At 45.8% G+C, this 17,444-nt stretch overlaps 1 protein-coding gene across 1 annotated transcript in view; it reads right to left on the bottom strand.

Moving 5' to 3' along the window:
- Positions 1 to 435: 435 nt before the first annotated feature.
- Positions 436 to 17,444, bottom strand: part of VEGFD (vascular endothelial growth factor D) — an 87,692-nt gene continuing 70,683 nt past the window's right edge. Inside the window, exons 5-7 of the mRNA XM_088451577.1 lie at positions 10,286 to 10,389; positions 8,299 to 8,473; positions 436 to 1,235 (exon numbers count right to left, since the gene is read on the bottom strand). Coding sequence (XP_088307703.1) covers positions 1,115 to 1,235; positions 8,299 to 8,473; positions 10,286 to 10,389 — 400 coding nt within the window. The 3' untranslated portion in view covers positions 436 to 1,114. The remainder of the gene's footprint in view (positions 1,236 to 8,298; positions 8,474 to 10,285; positions 10,390 to 17,444) is intronic.

Below are 17,444 nucleotides of genomic sequence, written 5' to 3'. Positions count from 1 at the left end.
ATGCAAGAAAAAAGACACAGTGATATCTGTAGAAATCACCATGTCCCATTTACAGGCACCTTATTGAATAGGAAAACTCGTGGCTGTGAGAAAAACCCAGCGCCGTGGGGTTTTTCAAATATCCCACCTGCAACTGGATATGCCCCTAAATGGCCCAGGTTCTTATCTTTTGTGTGGCAATTATCCAGGTAATGAGCAGCCTTGATTTCCAGACCACCTGTGAAACGCTGATAACAGGTATGTCAGTTTCTCTGGGCAGTCTCTCACTACCTGGGGAGCAGACTAACAGACCTGTTGAGAGACATTGCTATTGCTTTATGTAAATACTGTATTTAAATGCTGTTTTGTGTGAGTTGTACATTACGTCTTCCTACCCTCAGCGAGGAAAACTTCTGTTTAATTAGACGCGTATAGGCTAGGAATTATTGTTATGATTTTGTTTATTTTTGCTACACAAATACAGTAAAACGAGCTGCAGGTACTTGTACCAAGGCCCTGAACTGGTGTGATACTGATTGGCTGCTGCATGCAGAGCGTGGCTATTTACCCTAGAAAACGGCACTCCTTAACCTGATCTTGCGACAGTATTTATATACATAATAAGTTGCGTCTTGTAAACATCAACAGATTCATTTCATGTGAAATTGAATAACACTTGATTAAAAAATAATTTGCTGATACATATGAAACCAGTGATCCCATCTTATATTATTTAGAAAAGGAATCTTGAAATTCAGCTTATGTTGGGAAATCTTATTCCATTAAACCCCTAAGGTCTGTAACGTATGCTTCCCACACTGGCAGATCCTGTTGTCTGAGCATACAGATCTGCGTAGAGTGTTTTGTGACATATCTGGAAGTCCAAATTGGGCACATGTCAGCATTCAGTCTTAAAGACCAGATCATGGGGTGCCCGAGAAGTGCTATTGGTCATCGAAACACTGAACATTTTTTTAGTCAGATATTTGTATAGAAGCATTGAAAAAGTATTGTCCAGTTTATGAATAAGAAGTGGCATAAAAAAAAGAAATTCAATACATACATAAATGTGCGCTTTCATTTTAAAGTCTGGAAATGTTTATTTGGAAAGTCCTAGAAGTCTGAAGAATTCTGTTTATGGGTTTTCTCTGTTGTGGTATGAAAAATGTCCTCTTTTCATGCAGTTAAAATACTTTGCACAGACTTTCCTACCATCTGGGCACACTGTGGCACGGAATGGGCAATCATCTTTACAACTGTGGGAGAAAGAGAAAATAATATGAGATATGGTAAGAACTTACCCTTGTTATCTCTATTTCTACGAAGTCCATAGGGTTCCACAGGATACCTTGGGGTATAGGTGTGACGTCAGTCGCAGGGCACCAAAGAGTTAAGCTTTCAGCCTCCCAGGATGCACTAGGTCCCCCTCCTATACCCCGCCCCCGGGCCAAGGCACCTCAGTTAGTTACCAAGCCATAGGCCGGAGGAGGAGAAGGAAGAGAGAGAACAAAGATCTGGACACATACAAGAATCACATTCTCACCAGAGGGAGACGGAAAACCGGTGACCAGAGCAAAGCCCATCTGCAGCACAGGTGCGACAGGGCGGGAGTCCTGTGGAACCCTATGGACTTCGTAGAAATAGAGATAACAAGGGTAAGTTCTTACCATATCTCATATTTTCTACTTCAGGGTCCATAGGGTATCCACAGGATACCTTGGGGATGTCCCAAAGCAGTATCCTTTAAGGGTGGGGACGCTCCTGTGCAGAAAGGAGAATCCGCCGCCCGAAGGAAGCATCCTGAGAGGCGAAGGTGTCAAACCTGTAATACCTCACGAAGGTATGGACAGAAGACCACGTAGCAGCCTTGCAGATCTGAACTGCCGAGGCACCACGTCGAGCTGCCCACGAAGGACCCACAGACCTAGTGGAATGAGCCTTCAGAGAAGGAGGGACCGGTAGGCCTTCATGAAGATAAGCTTCAGAAATAGCCATACGGATCCAGGCTGCCAAAGTTTGCTTTGAAGCAGGCCAACCCTTTTTACAGAAGCCATAGAGGACAACAAAGCGTCCGACTTCCTAAACAAAGAAGTGCGGTCAACATAAGTCCTTAAGGCCCGCACAACATCCAAAGAGGCCTCACCCACGGAAAGACCCGGTGAGTTAAAGGCCGGAACAACTATTTCCTCGTTAACATGAAACTGGGAAACAACTTTGGGAAGAAACTCGGGCCGAGTGCGGAGCACTGCCCTGTTCCCATGAAAAACCAAGAAAGGGGGTCTACAAGAAAGAGCCCCTAACTCAGAAACACGTCTGGCTGAAGCAACGGCCAGAAGGAAAACAGTCTTAGCTGTTAGCCATTTAAGATCCACTGAGCCCAGTGGTTCAAACGGCGGTCCTTGGAGAGCCCTCAGGACCACAGCCAAATCCCAAGGCGCCACAGGTGGAACAAAGGGCGGCTGAATACGGAGAACACCTTGCATAAAGGTGCGCACATCCGGGATTGTAGCAATCCTACGGTGAAACCAGACAGATAGGGCCGAAACCTGTACCTTCAAAGAAGCAAGGCGAAGCCCATGATCTAGTCCCGCTTGCAGGAAGGCGAGAATCCGAGACAGACGAAACTCCCGCGGTGCATAACCTCTCGGTCGACACCACTGGAAGAACGTATGCCACACGCGATGGTATATCCTCGCGGAAGACGGTTTCCGAGCTCATAACATGGTACGCACCACAGAGCTGGAAAACCCCCAGGACCTCAGCATGGCCGTCTCAACAGCCACGCCGCCAAAGACAGCCGAGTCAGGTCCGGGTGAAGACAAGGACCCTGAGACAGAAGGTCCGGTAGTAGCGGCAACCGCAGAGGACTGTCCACGGACAGACCCTGAAGGTCTGAGAACCAGTGCCGTCTGGGCCACGCGGGAGCTATCAACAGGAGCGTCCCTCCTTCCTGTTTGAATTTCCGGATTACCCGTGGAAGAAGGGAGACCGGAGGGAACAGGTATGCGAACCTGAACGTCCACCGGACGGACAGAGCATCCACCAGAGACGCCCCTTCGTCTCTTGTGCGAGACCCGTACACCGGCAACTTGTTGTTGTGCCGGGACGCCATGAGGTCGATTTCTGGAAGACCCCACCTGTCCACCAGTAGTTGAAAAACGTCCGGGTGCAGGGACCATTCCCCTGGATGAACGTCCTGGCGACTTAGAAAGTCCGCCTCCCAATTTAGCACCCCCGGGATGAAGACCACTGATATGGCCGGAAGATTGCGCTCCGCCCAAACCAGGATCCGAGAGACCTCTACGAGAGCTGCCCGACTGCGAATTTCTCCTTGCCTGTTTATGTAGGCCACGGTGGTAGCATTGTCCGACTGGACCTGCACCGGGTGACCCTGGAGAAACCGCTGTGCCTGCAGGAGAGCATTGAAGACCGCACGGAGTTCCAAGATATTTATTGGAAGCTCCGCTTCTGTCGGTGTCCACCTGCCCTGGAACAAGTGTGGACCCGAAACTGCTCCCCAGCCCCGAAGACTGGCGTCCGTTGTCAACAGGACCCAATTTGGAACCCAGAACGGACGTCCCTTGTTGAGGTGGGTCGTCTTTAACCACCACGCAAGGGACAGGCGAACCTCCGGGGTGAGCACAATCGTCTGGAACTTCAGAGACTGAGGCAGCCCGTTCCACTTGGACAGGATCAGGTGCTGCAGAGGTCTGGAGTGAAACTGGGCGTATTCCACCATGTCGAACACCGACACCATGGAGCCCAGTAACCTCATCGCCGAGTGTAAGGACACCCGGCGGCTGTGCAGACAACTGCGCACCCTTGACTGTAAAGCAGAGATCTTGTCCTCCGTCACGAAGATCCTTTGCTGTCCCGAGTCCAATAAGGCTCCAAGATGCAGAATCCTCCGAGACGGGATTAGAGTGGACTTCTGCCAGTTGATTAGCCAGCCGTGCCGTTGCAGCAGTGCAATGGTCAGGTCCAAGTGGTGTAACAGGAGCTCTGGAGATCCTGCCACCAATAACAGGTCGTCCAAGTACGGCAACATGCGGACTCCTTGCAGCCGCAGAGAAGCCGCCATGACCGCCATAGCGTCCTGTATGTCCAATGACACCATGTAGTCCCCAGGTTCCAGCGCCAGAATGATGGACCGTAGGGTCTCCATCCGAAACTTCGGGACCCGCAAAGACTTGTTGAGTGCTTTGAGGTTGAGAATCGGACGATATGACCCATTGGGTTTCTGTACCAAAAATAGATTTGAATAGAAACCCTGGCCCCTCTGGGAGAATGGAACAGGCACTATAACTCCAGCCTGGAGCATAGTGTGCAATACCTTCCGCAGCTCCGTAGCCTTGTTCCGGTCTGATGGTAGACCCGTGGTGAAGAATCGAGCCGGGGGTCTGTGCCGGAAGGAGAGGGCGTACCCGTGAGAGACCACCTCCAGAACCCAAGTGTCTGTCGTAGTGAACGACCAACACCGGGAGAACTGCAGCAGGCGGCCTCCCACCCTGGGATCCCCCAAGGGGAGACCCGGACCGTCAGGCCGCAGGCTTGTCATCTGGCTTGGGGGCCGGACGTCTGGTACTCCATGCCTGTTTCCGGGGCTTGACCGATTTCTTAGGGCCAGCCTGTCGAGGAAACGACTGTGGTTTGGGCCTGCCCTGGGCCCTAGATGACCGAAAGGACGATGGTCCAGAACCAGAAGGAGCAGCGGCCGACAGGAGACAAGCAGATTTGGCTGCCGCCAGCGTGGCCACAATCTTATCCAGATCCGGACCGAAGAGAACTTCTCCGGTAAACGGCAACGCTTCCAGACCTTTCTTGGATCTGCGTCCGCCTTCCAGGATCGCAGCCACAAGGTGCGACGAGCAGCTACCGCTGCTGAAGAAATTCTAGACACCAGAGTACTAATGTCTAGAGCCGCCTCGTTGATGTAGGTGGCCGAATCACGGAGATTGCCAATCAACTCCGCCTGTTCGGCCGGACAGTCGGATTCAAAAGAAGCCTCTAATGAATCCGCCCAGCGCTCCATCGCTCTGGCAACCCAGCAAATGGCCATAGCCGGCCGTGCTGCCCCCCCTGCAAGGGAATAAGCGGACTTCAGGCAGATTTCTACCTTGCGGTCCGTAGCATCCTTAAGGGAGGACATGGATGGCATCGGCAATGTGGCACTACGGACAAGACGGGTCACGTGAGAATCCACCTGTGGAGGGGATTCACACTTAGCAAAATAATTATCCGCGAACGGATAAGCCACCGCCACTCTGCGGCTGGTATCTTTTGCCAGGTTGTTTCCACGCCTCCTCTAAATGGTCCACCAACTGACCCGAAAGAGGAAAGACTGTGGCATCGCCCTTCACATCTTTGAAAAAGGCATACTTAGATTTAGCCGCTGGGGGAACTTCGTCCTCAATCACCAAGGCTGTGCGGACCGCCCGAATAAGTCCAGGAATATATACTTTGGACTTAGCATCAGCGTCCTTAGTATGGAAAGGTTCCTGATCGTAAGGATCCAGAATCTCCCCATCATCAGACGTCCCTTCGTCATCCTCATAAGGAGCGGACAGAGACGCCACCGGCCTTTTATGAGGCCGCATCACAGACTCCCCTTGCAACACATCCGACAAGTGCTGTACAGAACTCGTCAGGGAGTTAACCCACGCTGGCTCCTGAGAACCCGGGAGCGGGGAAATAGGGAGACTGTGGGGTACCACCAATTGTCGTGGGAACCCCTGCATGGGTGACGACACCACAGACTGCTGGGACAAACCCATCGGAGTAAACGCGGGCTGCGGAGCTAACTGGCCCACTAAAGCTGTTAACGCCTGAGCGAAACAAGCCCAGGGCGGCTCCTGTACCGGTGCTGTAACCGTAATAGGCCGCGCCATGGACAAACACTGCCGGCAAAGGCCCTCCGCGCTACCCTCCCCCTCCGCTAACGGTACTTTGCACGTGGTACACTGTAGCCGGAGGGGAAAATCACTTTCAGACATGATGGCACCACGTATGTGACCTCTCTCACCAATTAAGTATTAAATAGGCGAGAGACCACCCTGCAGCACCGCACCGCAAGGGCTTTAGCAGAAAGAACAGGGACAGTAATAAAGCTGACAGTTTAGAGAAGAAAAGTTACAGGCAGCGCTAGCACAGTCACATACAATGCAGAGAAATAACAATTCCTGCACTAACAGCGCTGATCACTCAACTACACAGACACAGGGCCTGGTAGGACACAGCGCTGCATACACAGACCTGAGCCACAGCGGAGGAGAGGTATGCGGGGGGACCCAGACCACGATGCTTCCTTCCAGACTTCCAGCAGCGTTCACCATGCGTTGCAGAGAAGATGGCCGCCGAGGAGCAGAGAGAAGCTGGCCTGGGGGAGGAGCGCTGACACAGGACCAGTCAGCACAGTGCAAAGAGGGCTGTGTGCAGCGGGGGAGGCGCCGGCTGTGAGACAGGGAAGGCGCGCTCCCCTGGCATGCATTTAACCCCTGGGACGCCGCAGCGCTACCGCTCTGCTGCGGTCCGCTGTCCCAGGGGGTAGTGGAAGCGCAGGTTGGTCGCCTGGCTCCACGCTGCAGCCAGTCCCCAGGGAGCCCCCTGCCTGGGGACTTAGGACCATGTGATCAGCGGGGACCCACCGCGGGACCCCGCTGCTTACCTCTGTCCCCCTTGAATCCGGCCATGGTCCGGAGCATCTGGGGTCACCGCTAGCTGTGACCCCAGACGCCCACCAGCATCCCCGGATCAGTACCGGCGTTCTGGTACCGGTGGGGTGTAGGGAAGACAGCATGGACGTCAGGACTGACTGTCCATGCTGTTCATCCAGATGTGCAGCCACAGCTGCATGAAGAAAAAGCTTCAGGGGCTCTTCTAGCCCCCACTCCAACAGGTGCACCCGACTCCGGCCGGGCACCAAACTAAACTGAGGTGCCTTGGCCCGGGGGCGGGGTATAGGAGGGGGACCTAGTGCATCCTGGGAGGCTGAAAGCTTAACTCTTTGGTGCCCTGCGACTGACGTCACACCTATACCCCAAGGTATCCTGTGGATACCCTATGGACCCTGAAGTAGAAATAAGGATGTTTGTGTCAATGTGAACCTTACATTTACATATGCATTTATTTACAGTTATTTATATGGTACCTACATATTATGTAGTGCTGCACAGAGCATATTTAATCATTGACACCAGTCCCTGTCTCATTGAGGATTACAATCGATATTCAAAGCCAATTAACCTATCAGCAAGTCTTTGGAGTGTGAGATGAAATGAAGTGCCTGGGGAAGCACACACACAGGGAGAGTATGGTTGGCATAGAACCAATGACTCCAGAGCTGTGAACCACTGTGCCATCATTAACCTATATAAAGTATAACAAACAGCTACTAATGTCTGTATGGCTTGGTAGCACATGGCACGGATGGAGCAAGCTTGTTTTAGACAGATGGTGGATATAGATCATTTTTTTTCATTAAGTAAATACCCAATGTTTTATGTGTTGGCTACTTGTTGAGGTGGATATTGAGCGTGTGAGGTATGTACTCTCCCGGTAAGAGCTGTCCTTTACAATAGAGGGACTTCTTGATTTATGACCCAGAAGTCCTTCTGGCGTCCTTCTGTGCATGCTGCGGGGGTTCTGTGAGGGATCTGATTGGATCCTTCTTAAGGGGAAACATGAAAAGTAGCCCATAGGCTTCTATTGGGTAACACCATCTAAAGATGGCATTACTCACTGGGTCCAAAGCTCTGGAATGTATCACATTTAGGAGCTTGGTACATATGAAAATGCGGCCAAAACTCAGACTTTAGTACATCCCGGGCGGCCATCACCATGTTTTTGGATTAGAATTTCATTGCATATAATGAATAAAATAGTAGTTGGGAAGTGCATAGCTTTCTTTTAATAATCACACTTTATTTTCTGCACTTTTTCTATAGTCTATTCATTGTATTATGCTGGGTTTTAACGTAGTTATATCTTAAAAGTGACATCAAAGTTATGTTTTAGAAAATGATTATGTGCACCACACAGGACAATTATTTCTTCTATTTCTTTTGTTTGTTATGTACTGTATGGAGGAACACCCTGATAGTAGAGTGTCTGGTGTATTTGTTTATGGCTTATTGGCTATAAAGAGCAGTGAGCACATTTATTACTGAATGGAGACTTCTACTGTATTGGACTATCACTTTACTGATATCCATAGTTTTATCTACTGTATAGTTAGGACTTGTAGCCGGTGTTTACAGACCCCACGATTACCAACATTTTAAATATAACAATAGCACCATGTATATCTGACATTAAACTCACCTGCAGGTGTCAGGGTGAAATATTTGACTTTTCTCGCAGCAGCTATGTATACTTTCACTGCACTCATTACAGGTGCAGTTATCTTTATTTAGCACATGGTTCCTGGGACATTTAAGCTTGCAGACACATTCACAACTGTCTTCAAACTCCATGTGTGCACCGCATAAGGCCAACTCTGAACCAAAAACAAAGAATATTTCTTTTCTGATAATGAAGAGAAAGCTATACACAGAAGTCACATGACTTTACAAACGACCTCACTCAGACCAGTTCATCAGAATCCTTTTCACTTATACCCCTTTTCCACTGCCTAAAAAACCCGGATAATTGTCGTCTCTACCTGGGATTCTGCTCAATGAAAACAGCTCCAAAGAAAAAATGCCAGGTCTACTGACCCAGTATTTCTTCCCGGGTATCGAGCAGGGTTTTTAGTGGGTAAAACCCGGTAACACTGCAGTGGAAACAGCTCTTACCCAGGTTTTATGACCCAGGTAAAGGCAAAAGCTGCTGATTGGTCCTTCCAGGGTTCTGACTGCTGATGTAATCATCCAGAGACCAAAGGTGACGCCTGAATAAAGGATGTCATTAAAAATGTTAGTAAATTAAATAATAATAATTAAATTAATAATAAGAATTAAATAATAATAATAATAATAAAGGATGTAATTAAAAATGTCATTAAATGTGGATGTCATTAAAAATGGCCTGAATAAAGGTTTTCCTGGGCTTACCTGAGTTCAGTGGCAATGGAGGCGACCCGGGAAGAACCCGGGACGAGGGTGTAGTGGAAACAGGGTCTAAGCCGGCTACGACACAGCAAAATGCCTGCTAAAAAATCCTGGGACAAACCGGGATTTTGGTGGAAAAGGGGTAATAGTGAAAATTGTCTGGTTCTGCTTTCCCAGTTATAACTGTAATAACCTAGCCTGATTTAAAGGGATGTAAATGTTAAGGAAATAATCTATAACACTATTATTTCCCTAGTATCTATGATGGTGTTATTAGGTCTGCTTGCTGAGCTCACTATTTAGTATAGTTCAATAATTTGCCATCCCTTACCCATAATTAATTTCTCTCCTCCTATAGCTCAGCTGTTATTTATATGCTACAAAACTTTCAATAGTATATAATACACGGTCATAGGCTTGTGGCAAAGTATATGTGTGACAGATTGAGCAGATTATAATGTAGTTTGGGCATTGGTCGAACCGGTAAAAGCCAAAAAGATGACCAAGAGTAACCAAGGAGGAAGCAGATGTAACCCTCTTCACACATCCTGCACAGTGGGATATCAGATAGTTATAATTATGATTATAATATACACTGCATCAAACTAGGCATAATTAAACCAATAATATATTGAGGTTACAGTCCTTTTAAATAACTGTTGTTTTTAAACATATCAATCTGGCCGTCCACCCGCATAAAAGATCTGTCTTTAGTTTCCGACTGTATATTACATTAAGAGGGTTATGTTTGAATTATAAAATGTCCTTTTTATACTATTTGTGATCATATATTTGCTCAGAAAATAAGTCAATAAATAAAATGATAAAAATGTTATATCGATTGGTGTATAATAATCGGTGCGGTGTGTACCCTGCACTCAGGTCCCATGTAAGTACCACAAAAATGGCACCACCATATTTCCAAAGATTATGCTGGATATATGGTGCATGCGCAGATAACTCTGACGTGGTCACGTGGTGCCAGAGCCTTGTGATTTTCTGTGCATGCAAAATTTTGTTCCATGGGGAGGGGAGGAGACCCTTGGACATCCGTCTTCCAATCTTAAAACACTGGTGGTTAGATCAATTATATTTTATCCATAAACACAATTAGGACTGTTGATTAGCAGATCCTATGCTTAGCAAAACATTATCAAAACTGTAAAGGCCAACCAGACATAAGAATTGTCTCAATACACACATAAATTTATGGTGTTTAAGCTGATGCCATTCTTGCTTTTGAAGTCACAAAACAGTACCTTTCTTTCGTCTATTAATTGAAGAATTCTTTTCAAGCACACAATCACACTGGTTACTGTCCCAATGCCAACCAGAAGGACAATTTCTATTTTCTTGGAAACAACTAGAATAAAAATATAGATTATTACAATACATTGTATGTTGGATTTTGCTGCTACAGATGTGTCCTCATAAACTGTTGCTGCAGTCATGCTAAACAGCCCCTCTCGGCACGCCAGGTGCCATGCAATTTTACTTGCGCCAAGCATCTTTTTTGCCCAGAAATGTATCATAGACACAATGCAATGCGAGTTGAACTAGGAGACTGCACTGATCTCCGCCCCCCACCTCGCCCCCTCCCCACCTCCTGACTTGGAGACACAAGGTGCCTCCCAGTAAAGCACGCTGCACTGCAAATACTTGTTTCCTATTTTTTATTTTGTAAGGAGGTGTGGCCTTTCCTCCTCACATAAGGAAATGCCCCTCAAAGAGTCCAGCACAGCTCTCTGCGGCACTGACGCCAAGTTCCATTTTGCTTCATGTACAGACTCAAACGCACACATATATATACAAGTGTTAATACGCAGAGTCTGCTGGTGAAGCTTAGTTGCATCACATTGCGATTAAGATCTAATTTCAGGAAAAGAAACTCTTGGTGCAAGCAGAGTCGCACATGGCGGCTCACTCACGCCAGATGACACACACCGCATGATGTATTGAGGCTAGAATTATGAGGACACATTTGTAGACTAACATTATACTACTTAATGCTTTAATGCTATTTGTGTCCCTTGGGATAACTCTTACAGTATTCTATACAAACGAGAAGGGGATAGGTTTTTTTTTATTATTATTTTCATTATTTTAATTGTAGGATAAAAGTACTGTATTAGTATGTGATTTTCATATGTATTTTAATGGAATTTTGACACATACTTGTATTGTATTTTTAGATATATAGATGTATATTTAACATATATTTATCATTCTAATTTTAGCCATTATGGAGCTACAGTAATGCAGAATTGAATGCAAATTGGCTGTAACTGCTCCTGCATTACATACACACTCACAAAAAATGTGTATATTTCCCATATGCAGAGCAGTATACATCGCTGTTGTTGGACTGTTCCCATCTGTACATTTCATCATCATTATCAGTTTGCAATTACACCATCCGTATCCCTAGTGCAAAAGGCACATCTGAAAACAGGCGTAATTATGTGTACACACAATTCAGCATAACCCACAACTCCATCAACCAGCCCTGCCTGATATTTGGCGAACGCCCTGATACCACACAGTTCTGCTAATTGAAACGCAAATGGATATAAGACTTAGGGCCTGATTCAGACCCACTCGCGAGCGGCTGTCCGCTCGCAAGTGGGTCGATGTTCTGGACTGAGCATGCGCACGACGGAGGGAGCTCCGTCGTGCGCATGCGCCAGACGCGACGAGCGAAGGAAAGTCCTTCGCTCGTAGTGTCTGATGTGTCTGAGGCCGGCCCTCATTCAGAGCGTGCGCTCTGCTCAGAGCGTACGGCTCTGAATGAGGGCCTTAGTTGCTTATGACTGAGCATCTTTATTACTTACTTATAATCGGCTACTGAGCATGCGCACTGTGATAGTATGTCCGCAAACCAACTCTGTATAAACTCCTACATCTCCTGCATCCAATTCATTAAGCTCAGAGACAAATCCCATATCATTTAGGGCCAAGCTTGTATACTTTTACATTGCAACAGGTCTGAGTAAAGCAGAATAACTTAATAGAAACCAGAATGCTCTGAAATATTTGTGTTTATCATTCCTTTCTTTTGACATAAGTGTGCAAATAGCATGGCCTACTGTTGGTTCCACATATTTGCACATTCAAGGACAAAATGTAAACAAAGTAAAATACACCTGAGACCATAAGCTCATGCCTTTATGCAGAACTATTTTACCTATCCCGCATATTGATCCAATTTATATTTACCTCATAAAACCCTTGCTCTCTGATAGAGAAAAAACAGACCCCTTGGCGATTCACGGTACAAAACACATGTCTTTAGGAATGCAGACAATAATATCCCTGCTTTTTCTGTCAGACATTCTTGCTTATTGTGTAATAATTCTCATTAGATACGCATGGCTCTGTCACTATTTGTTAAATATTGAAGCTTTCTTTGCCCACTGTTGTGATGGACTGTGAGCTGAACTATATTTTTAAAATTATAAATGTACACTATGGGCCTGATTCTGAGCCGCTCGCACGATGTGTATGCAAATTGTGTAGGCAATGCATTAGCACGCCCACTATTTCTTAGAGAACTATCACATAGTGTATGCAGACACCCCACCAACCTGTTTTAAGGCGCCCACTTGTGCACGTCATATCCAGGAAGTGTATGCAACCATCGGTACATCGGGTAACATCGGATGCTATCGCAGCACTTGAAGTTGACCATACCCTGCCGCAAGCACTTCAGTGTAAAAACAAGCCAGGTGACGTGTACTATGATGCTGTCTTATAATTATGCACACCTCTAAAACGCCGTTGAGATGCTCAGGCACGCCTGCGTTTGCACCTCCACTCCCCCGTTTTTAATGACCGGCCCTGTTACCACCTACAACCGGCTTCTCCTGTCACTCACTCTGCTGGGCTGTCTATGCGCAGAGAGCAAATGCATTGTGAACTTTCACTAAGGTATGCACATGAGCACAATGCATACACATTGCATACACACTGCATACCATCGGCAGCAGCGAGAGTATGCATCTTAGCGAACGGGTCTGAATGAGCTCCTATGTTCAGTATTTTACTGATCTTTAAGATAAACTGTGATACGAAATTTTGTGACACATTTTGGTACTAAGTTGCAGCTTGATGATGTTTTTGCATTTGTGTTTCTTTTCCACTATTTTTAAACAGGTTTGACTGTTGCTCATTGTGGGAATGATTCATAGGTGGTCACAGAAGCAGCTGCATCTGCATCTATTGACGATCGCCCGTCTGTAACTTTATGCAGATGCCACTACAAAGTCCTTCCCTTCTGCGCGTATGAATATGTAAGGACTGAGATGCCCACAGTCAGCATATGTAGACACTATAATACCGCTTGATGCATCCTTAAATGTCACCAACGGTCGCACCAACGAAACTTGCACCAGCCCTAAGGCAGGTGCATATTTTCCATCTAACTATGGCCTCTAAACAGAATGAGAGTCTGAGGGGTCTATTTACTAAGCTGTGTTAAGAGATAAAGTGAACGGTGATAAGGTACCAGCTAATCAGCTCCTAACTACCATGTCACAGGCTGTATTTGAAAAATGGCAGTTAGGAGCTGATTGACTGGTACCTTATCACCGTTCACTTGATCTCCTAACACAGCTTAGTAAATAGACCCCTGAGTATACAAACACGCCCACGACACTCCCATAATGCACTTACAACACGGACCATCTCCGTGCATCTTTTTAGCCACCCCCGTGTCACTACCCAGGAAAGCCCAAATCAATTTCAAAACAAACACTTCTGTGTGTGTGTCTGAAACAGCAACTGCAACTTTGTAAAATCACAATTAGAATGCATGCGCGGTGCAACTAAGACGCAGTAGCCAAAAAAAACGCTCAATTCCGTCAACATCAACATTGCGTGCAAATCAGGCCCTGTACCTTCTAAGATGCACTTTTCAATTGCTGTTATCTGCTGAATTTATATCCGAGGCATGGATTGCAATTTAGTGGTGGTGTTTGGACATTTTTATATCAGGGAGTTTGTGAGGTATGGGTGTCTCCTTTAACAATGGTAAAATGGATATCCTGATATACAGGAGCAAGGTTCCACACAGGACACTTGGTGGGTAAGAAGGATATATTGACTTTGATACAGTAGAGGTGTGTTACTGCACACCCAAACCTTATCATAATCTATATAGTGATCGGCTAAGATGTGTCCTGTCTCCAAAATACGCAGACCAGCCAGAGGGGACGAAGGACCACTCAGCACCGAGTACAGGCTGTGCTAAGTATACAACAAGGACAGGGTGAGATGGGCGTCCAAGAGTAGCGGAGTGGGGAAAGGGCCGAGGTGAACCAGCATATAATAATAATAAAATAATATAATGTGCTCCTCTTTGGCCTAATACACTTAAAAATCGGTAACACTGGATGAAATGTCTGATAGTTAATAAATTTAGGGGAATAAAGCCTTTCACTCAGTATCAAACATCCTAAAGAGCAGCAGTGGAGAAATTATATATAGCAACCAATCAGCTTCTAGCTACTATTTATCAAGCACATTCCATAAAAGGATAGCTAGAAGCTGATTAGTTGCTATGGGTAACTTCTCCAACTGTCCTCTTTAAAATATGTGATAAATCCCCCCATAAACATACACTCATAAGTAGCTACTTGATGTACAGATGTGTCCTTGCTCATCTAGCCTCAATACACCATGCAGTGCAATACGCCTGGTATACTTGCCTACCTTTGTTGTCTCTTTTACCTCTTTCAGGGGTTCACCCCCAGTGTGAAAAAAACAAACAATTGTTTGGTGTGCGCGTGTTAGCCTGCCACACCACCAGTGAAAAAATAAAAACGATTTTAAGTGTGCGTGTTAGCCACACCACCAGTGAAAAAAAAATAAATACATTTTGTGTGTACACCACGAGTGTGAAAATAAAAACAATTTGGTGTGCGCGTGTTAGCCTGCCACACCACCAGTGAAAAATGAAAAACAATTTTCTGTATGTGTGTGTTAGCCACACTTGTCATCAGCGTAGGTGTGCAGGAGTGCTGTGCTTCTGTCTGTCAAGGGGCTGCTGCCTCTTTTAGGGGTTCACCCCCAGTGTGAAAAAAACAAACAATTTTTTGGTGTGCGCGTGTTAGCCTGCCACACCACCAGTGAAAACATAAAAACAATTTTTTTGGTGTGTGCGTGTTAGCCTGCCATACCACCAGTGAAAAAAATAAAATAAAATTTGGGTTGTGTGCGTTAGCCACAAATGAGCTGCACAATAATTGCTTGGTGACACTGCTGTAAGACCGCAGTGAGTATAGAGGACAGACACATGACAGGAGAGCAGGATCCACATACCAGTCTTGTAGCTGCCGGCAGCAGTCATGATGACAGTACAAGGCCGTCAACGTCATCTTTGAAGGCTGATGCACCAGGGCTTAAGTCCGGTCATGTAAAAAAATCTACTTTTACCCTGATAAAGAAAAAAAAAGCTAAAGCTAAGTTACCTTTAGAGAAACAAAAAACTGGCAATATGCCATTCACTACACGAAGTGGCATGGAAAGGATAAGGCATTGGCCTGTATTTATGGCTGATGGTTCCAATGATAACTTAAGGCCCCCTGCTTGTAGGAGAGGTACAAAATTTTTTTTAATTGTTAAGACAAGTAAGATACGGAACCAACTGTGTGCTCGGAAAAATCACAAATCCACGAGGAGAGTCCAAGTGTATCAGCGGTTGCCATGTGTGAGCCTGACCTTTCTAATACTGTACTTGAAGAGGATCCTCCTTCCACCATTTGTGTGCCTTCTGACATAGAATTCGAGGATGCTTCTGTGGAATTGCACGAGGAGGATGAGGAGGATATTTATCTAGTTGTGATAACAACAAGAATGATGATGATGAGGATGTTGATGGCAAGGATGTTTGTGTAAAAACTGTAAATCAGGCAAAAGTTGTTGCCCATGGTGGGAAAATCCCATTATTGCCATGCCTGGGCAAAGGACCAAATTATCCACTTCCATTGTGTGGAATTATTTCCACCCAAATCTGGACAACCGAACCTTAACCATCTTGGAACCTCCTCCCTGTTACTTCACTTGCAGCGCATTCATCAAATTGGAAAGGGTATTTAAAATTCTAAAACTTTGGGGATAAAAAACCGAACAACAATCAGTCCAGTGTCACCTAGCTTCTCCCTTCTATCTGGTTCCAAGCACCTGCAATCTCCACCACCAACAACTGCATCATCATCAACATCCTCATTCCTGCTGCATCCAATTTCATAAGCACGAATGACTCCTCTGCTATCCATGATTCATCAGAAATATCCTTGAGTGCTACGCCTGTTGCTGCTGCTGGGGGTGGATCTTCATCCCAGAAAGGGACCAAGACGACTACTACTAGTAGTAATTAAAAAAAAAACAATTGACTATTAAATAGTCCTTTGATAGAAGAAGTAAGTATAACAGCTATCACCCAGTTTCACAACGGATCACTGATGCCATGACGGCTGTGGTAGTATTAGATGGTGAAATAATAAAAAATGAGGATGATAGTGTGGAGGCAGTGCAAAAGGAGGATGAGGGGGAAATTTGTGTCCTATCTGACGCTAATGAGGATGTTGATGATGAGGATGTGGTTTGCGTAAATCAGCTACCAGCAGTTTGGACCAGCACATGCAATCTCCAGGGTAGTCCTTGCAAAAAATGTTTTGTGGGGGCCCAAACAAACCAAGGAGTTCAGCCACGAAAGTGTCAGTCCTAGTCGCTAAAGTGCTTGGTTTGTTAAACTGTGAATGTCCTTTTTAATATCCCACATAAGAGTGGGTGGGAGGGACAATTCCATCTTGCACCTCTTTTTTTTACATTTTGAACAATTTGGGGCATTGCCGACTGACATTATTATAGTTTATTAAACTGCCATCCTGTCTGCCACTGCTGTGTGGCAATGTTTCATAGATGTTCTATATATTTTTTAAATTGCAGTGTGTTTGTGCCGCTGCTCTGTTGCTTACTTTAGCCAGCCAGCTTGCTGCAGCCTTTGGCCTATATTGGTGAAAAATTGTGAAATCAATATTGTGAGCTGTGAGGTGGTTAAAAATGCATTGCAATGCCTGAAAATGATTGTTATTAAGGTTAATAATACTGTAGGAACAAAATAGGCCCACGTTATGTGGTTTTAGCTGTTTATATGATTTTATGGAAAAAATACAGATCCAAAATCAAAACCTAAAAACAAAACACCAAGGAAAAAAATCGAAAACCAGATCCAGATGCAAAACCAAAACACGGGGGTAAGCGCACATCTCTAATAGGAATCATTGTGTCTTATAACAAATTCAGGGAAACGGCACTGATTATACCGATACTTGGCGACACTTAAATGGAGCTTCCCGGGACAAGGCTCCTTTACTAGATGCAGGTGGGCAGTGATGGGGACGGGGCTGGAAGATTGCT

Source organism: Taudactylus pleione, unplaced genomic scaffold (genome assembly GCF_031769625.1).
Source record: "Taudactylus pleione unplaced genomic scaffold, aTauple2 ptg000026l, whole genome shotgun sequence".
Classification (NCBI taxonomy): Eukaryota; Metazoa; Chordata; class Amphibia; order Anura; family Myobatrachidae; genus Taudactylus; species Taudactylus pleione.
This window is presented reverse-complemented; position numbering and strand designations above follow the sequence as displayed.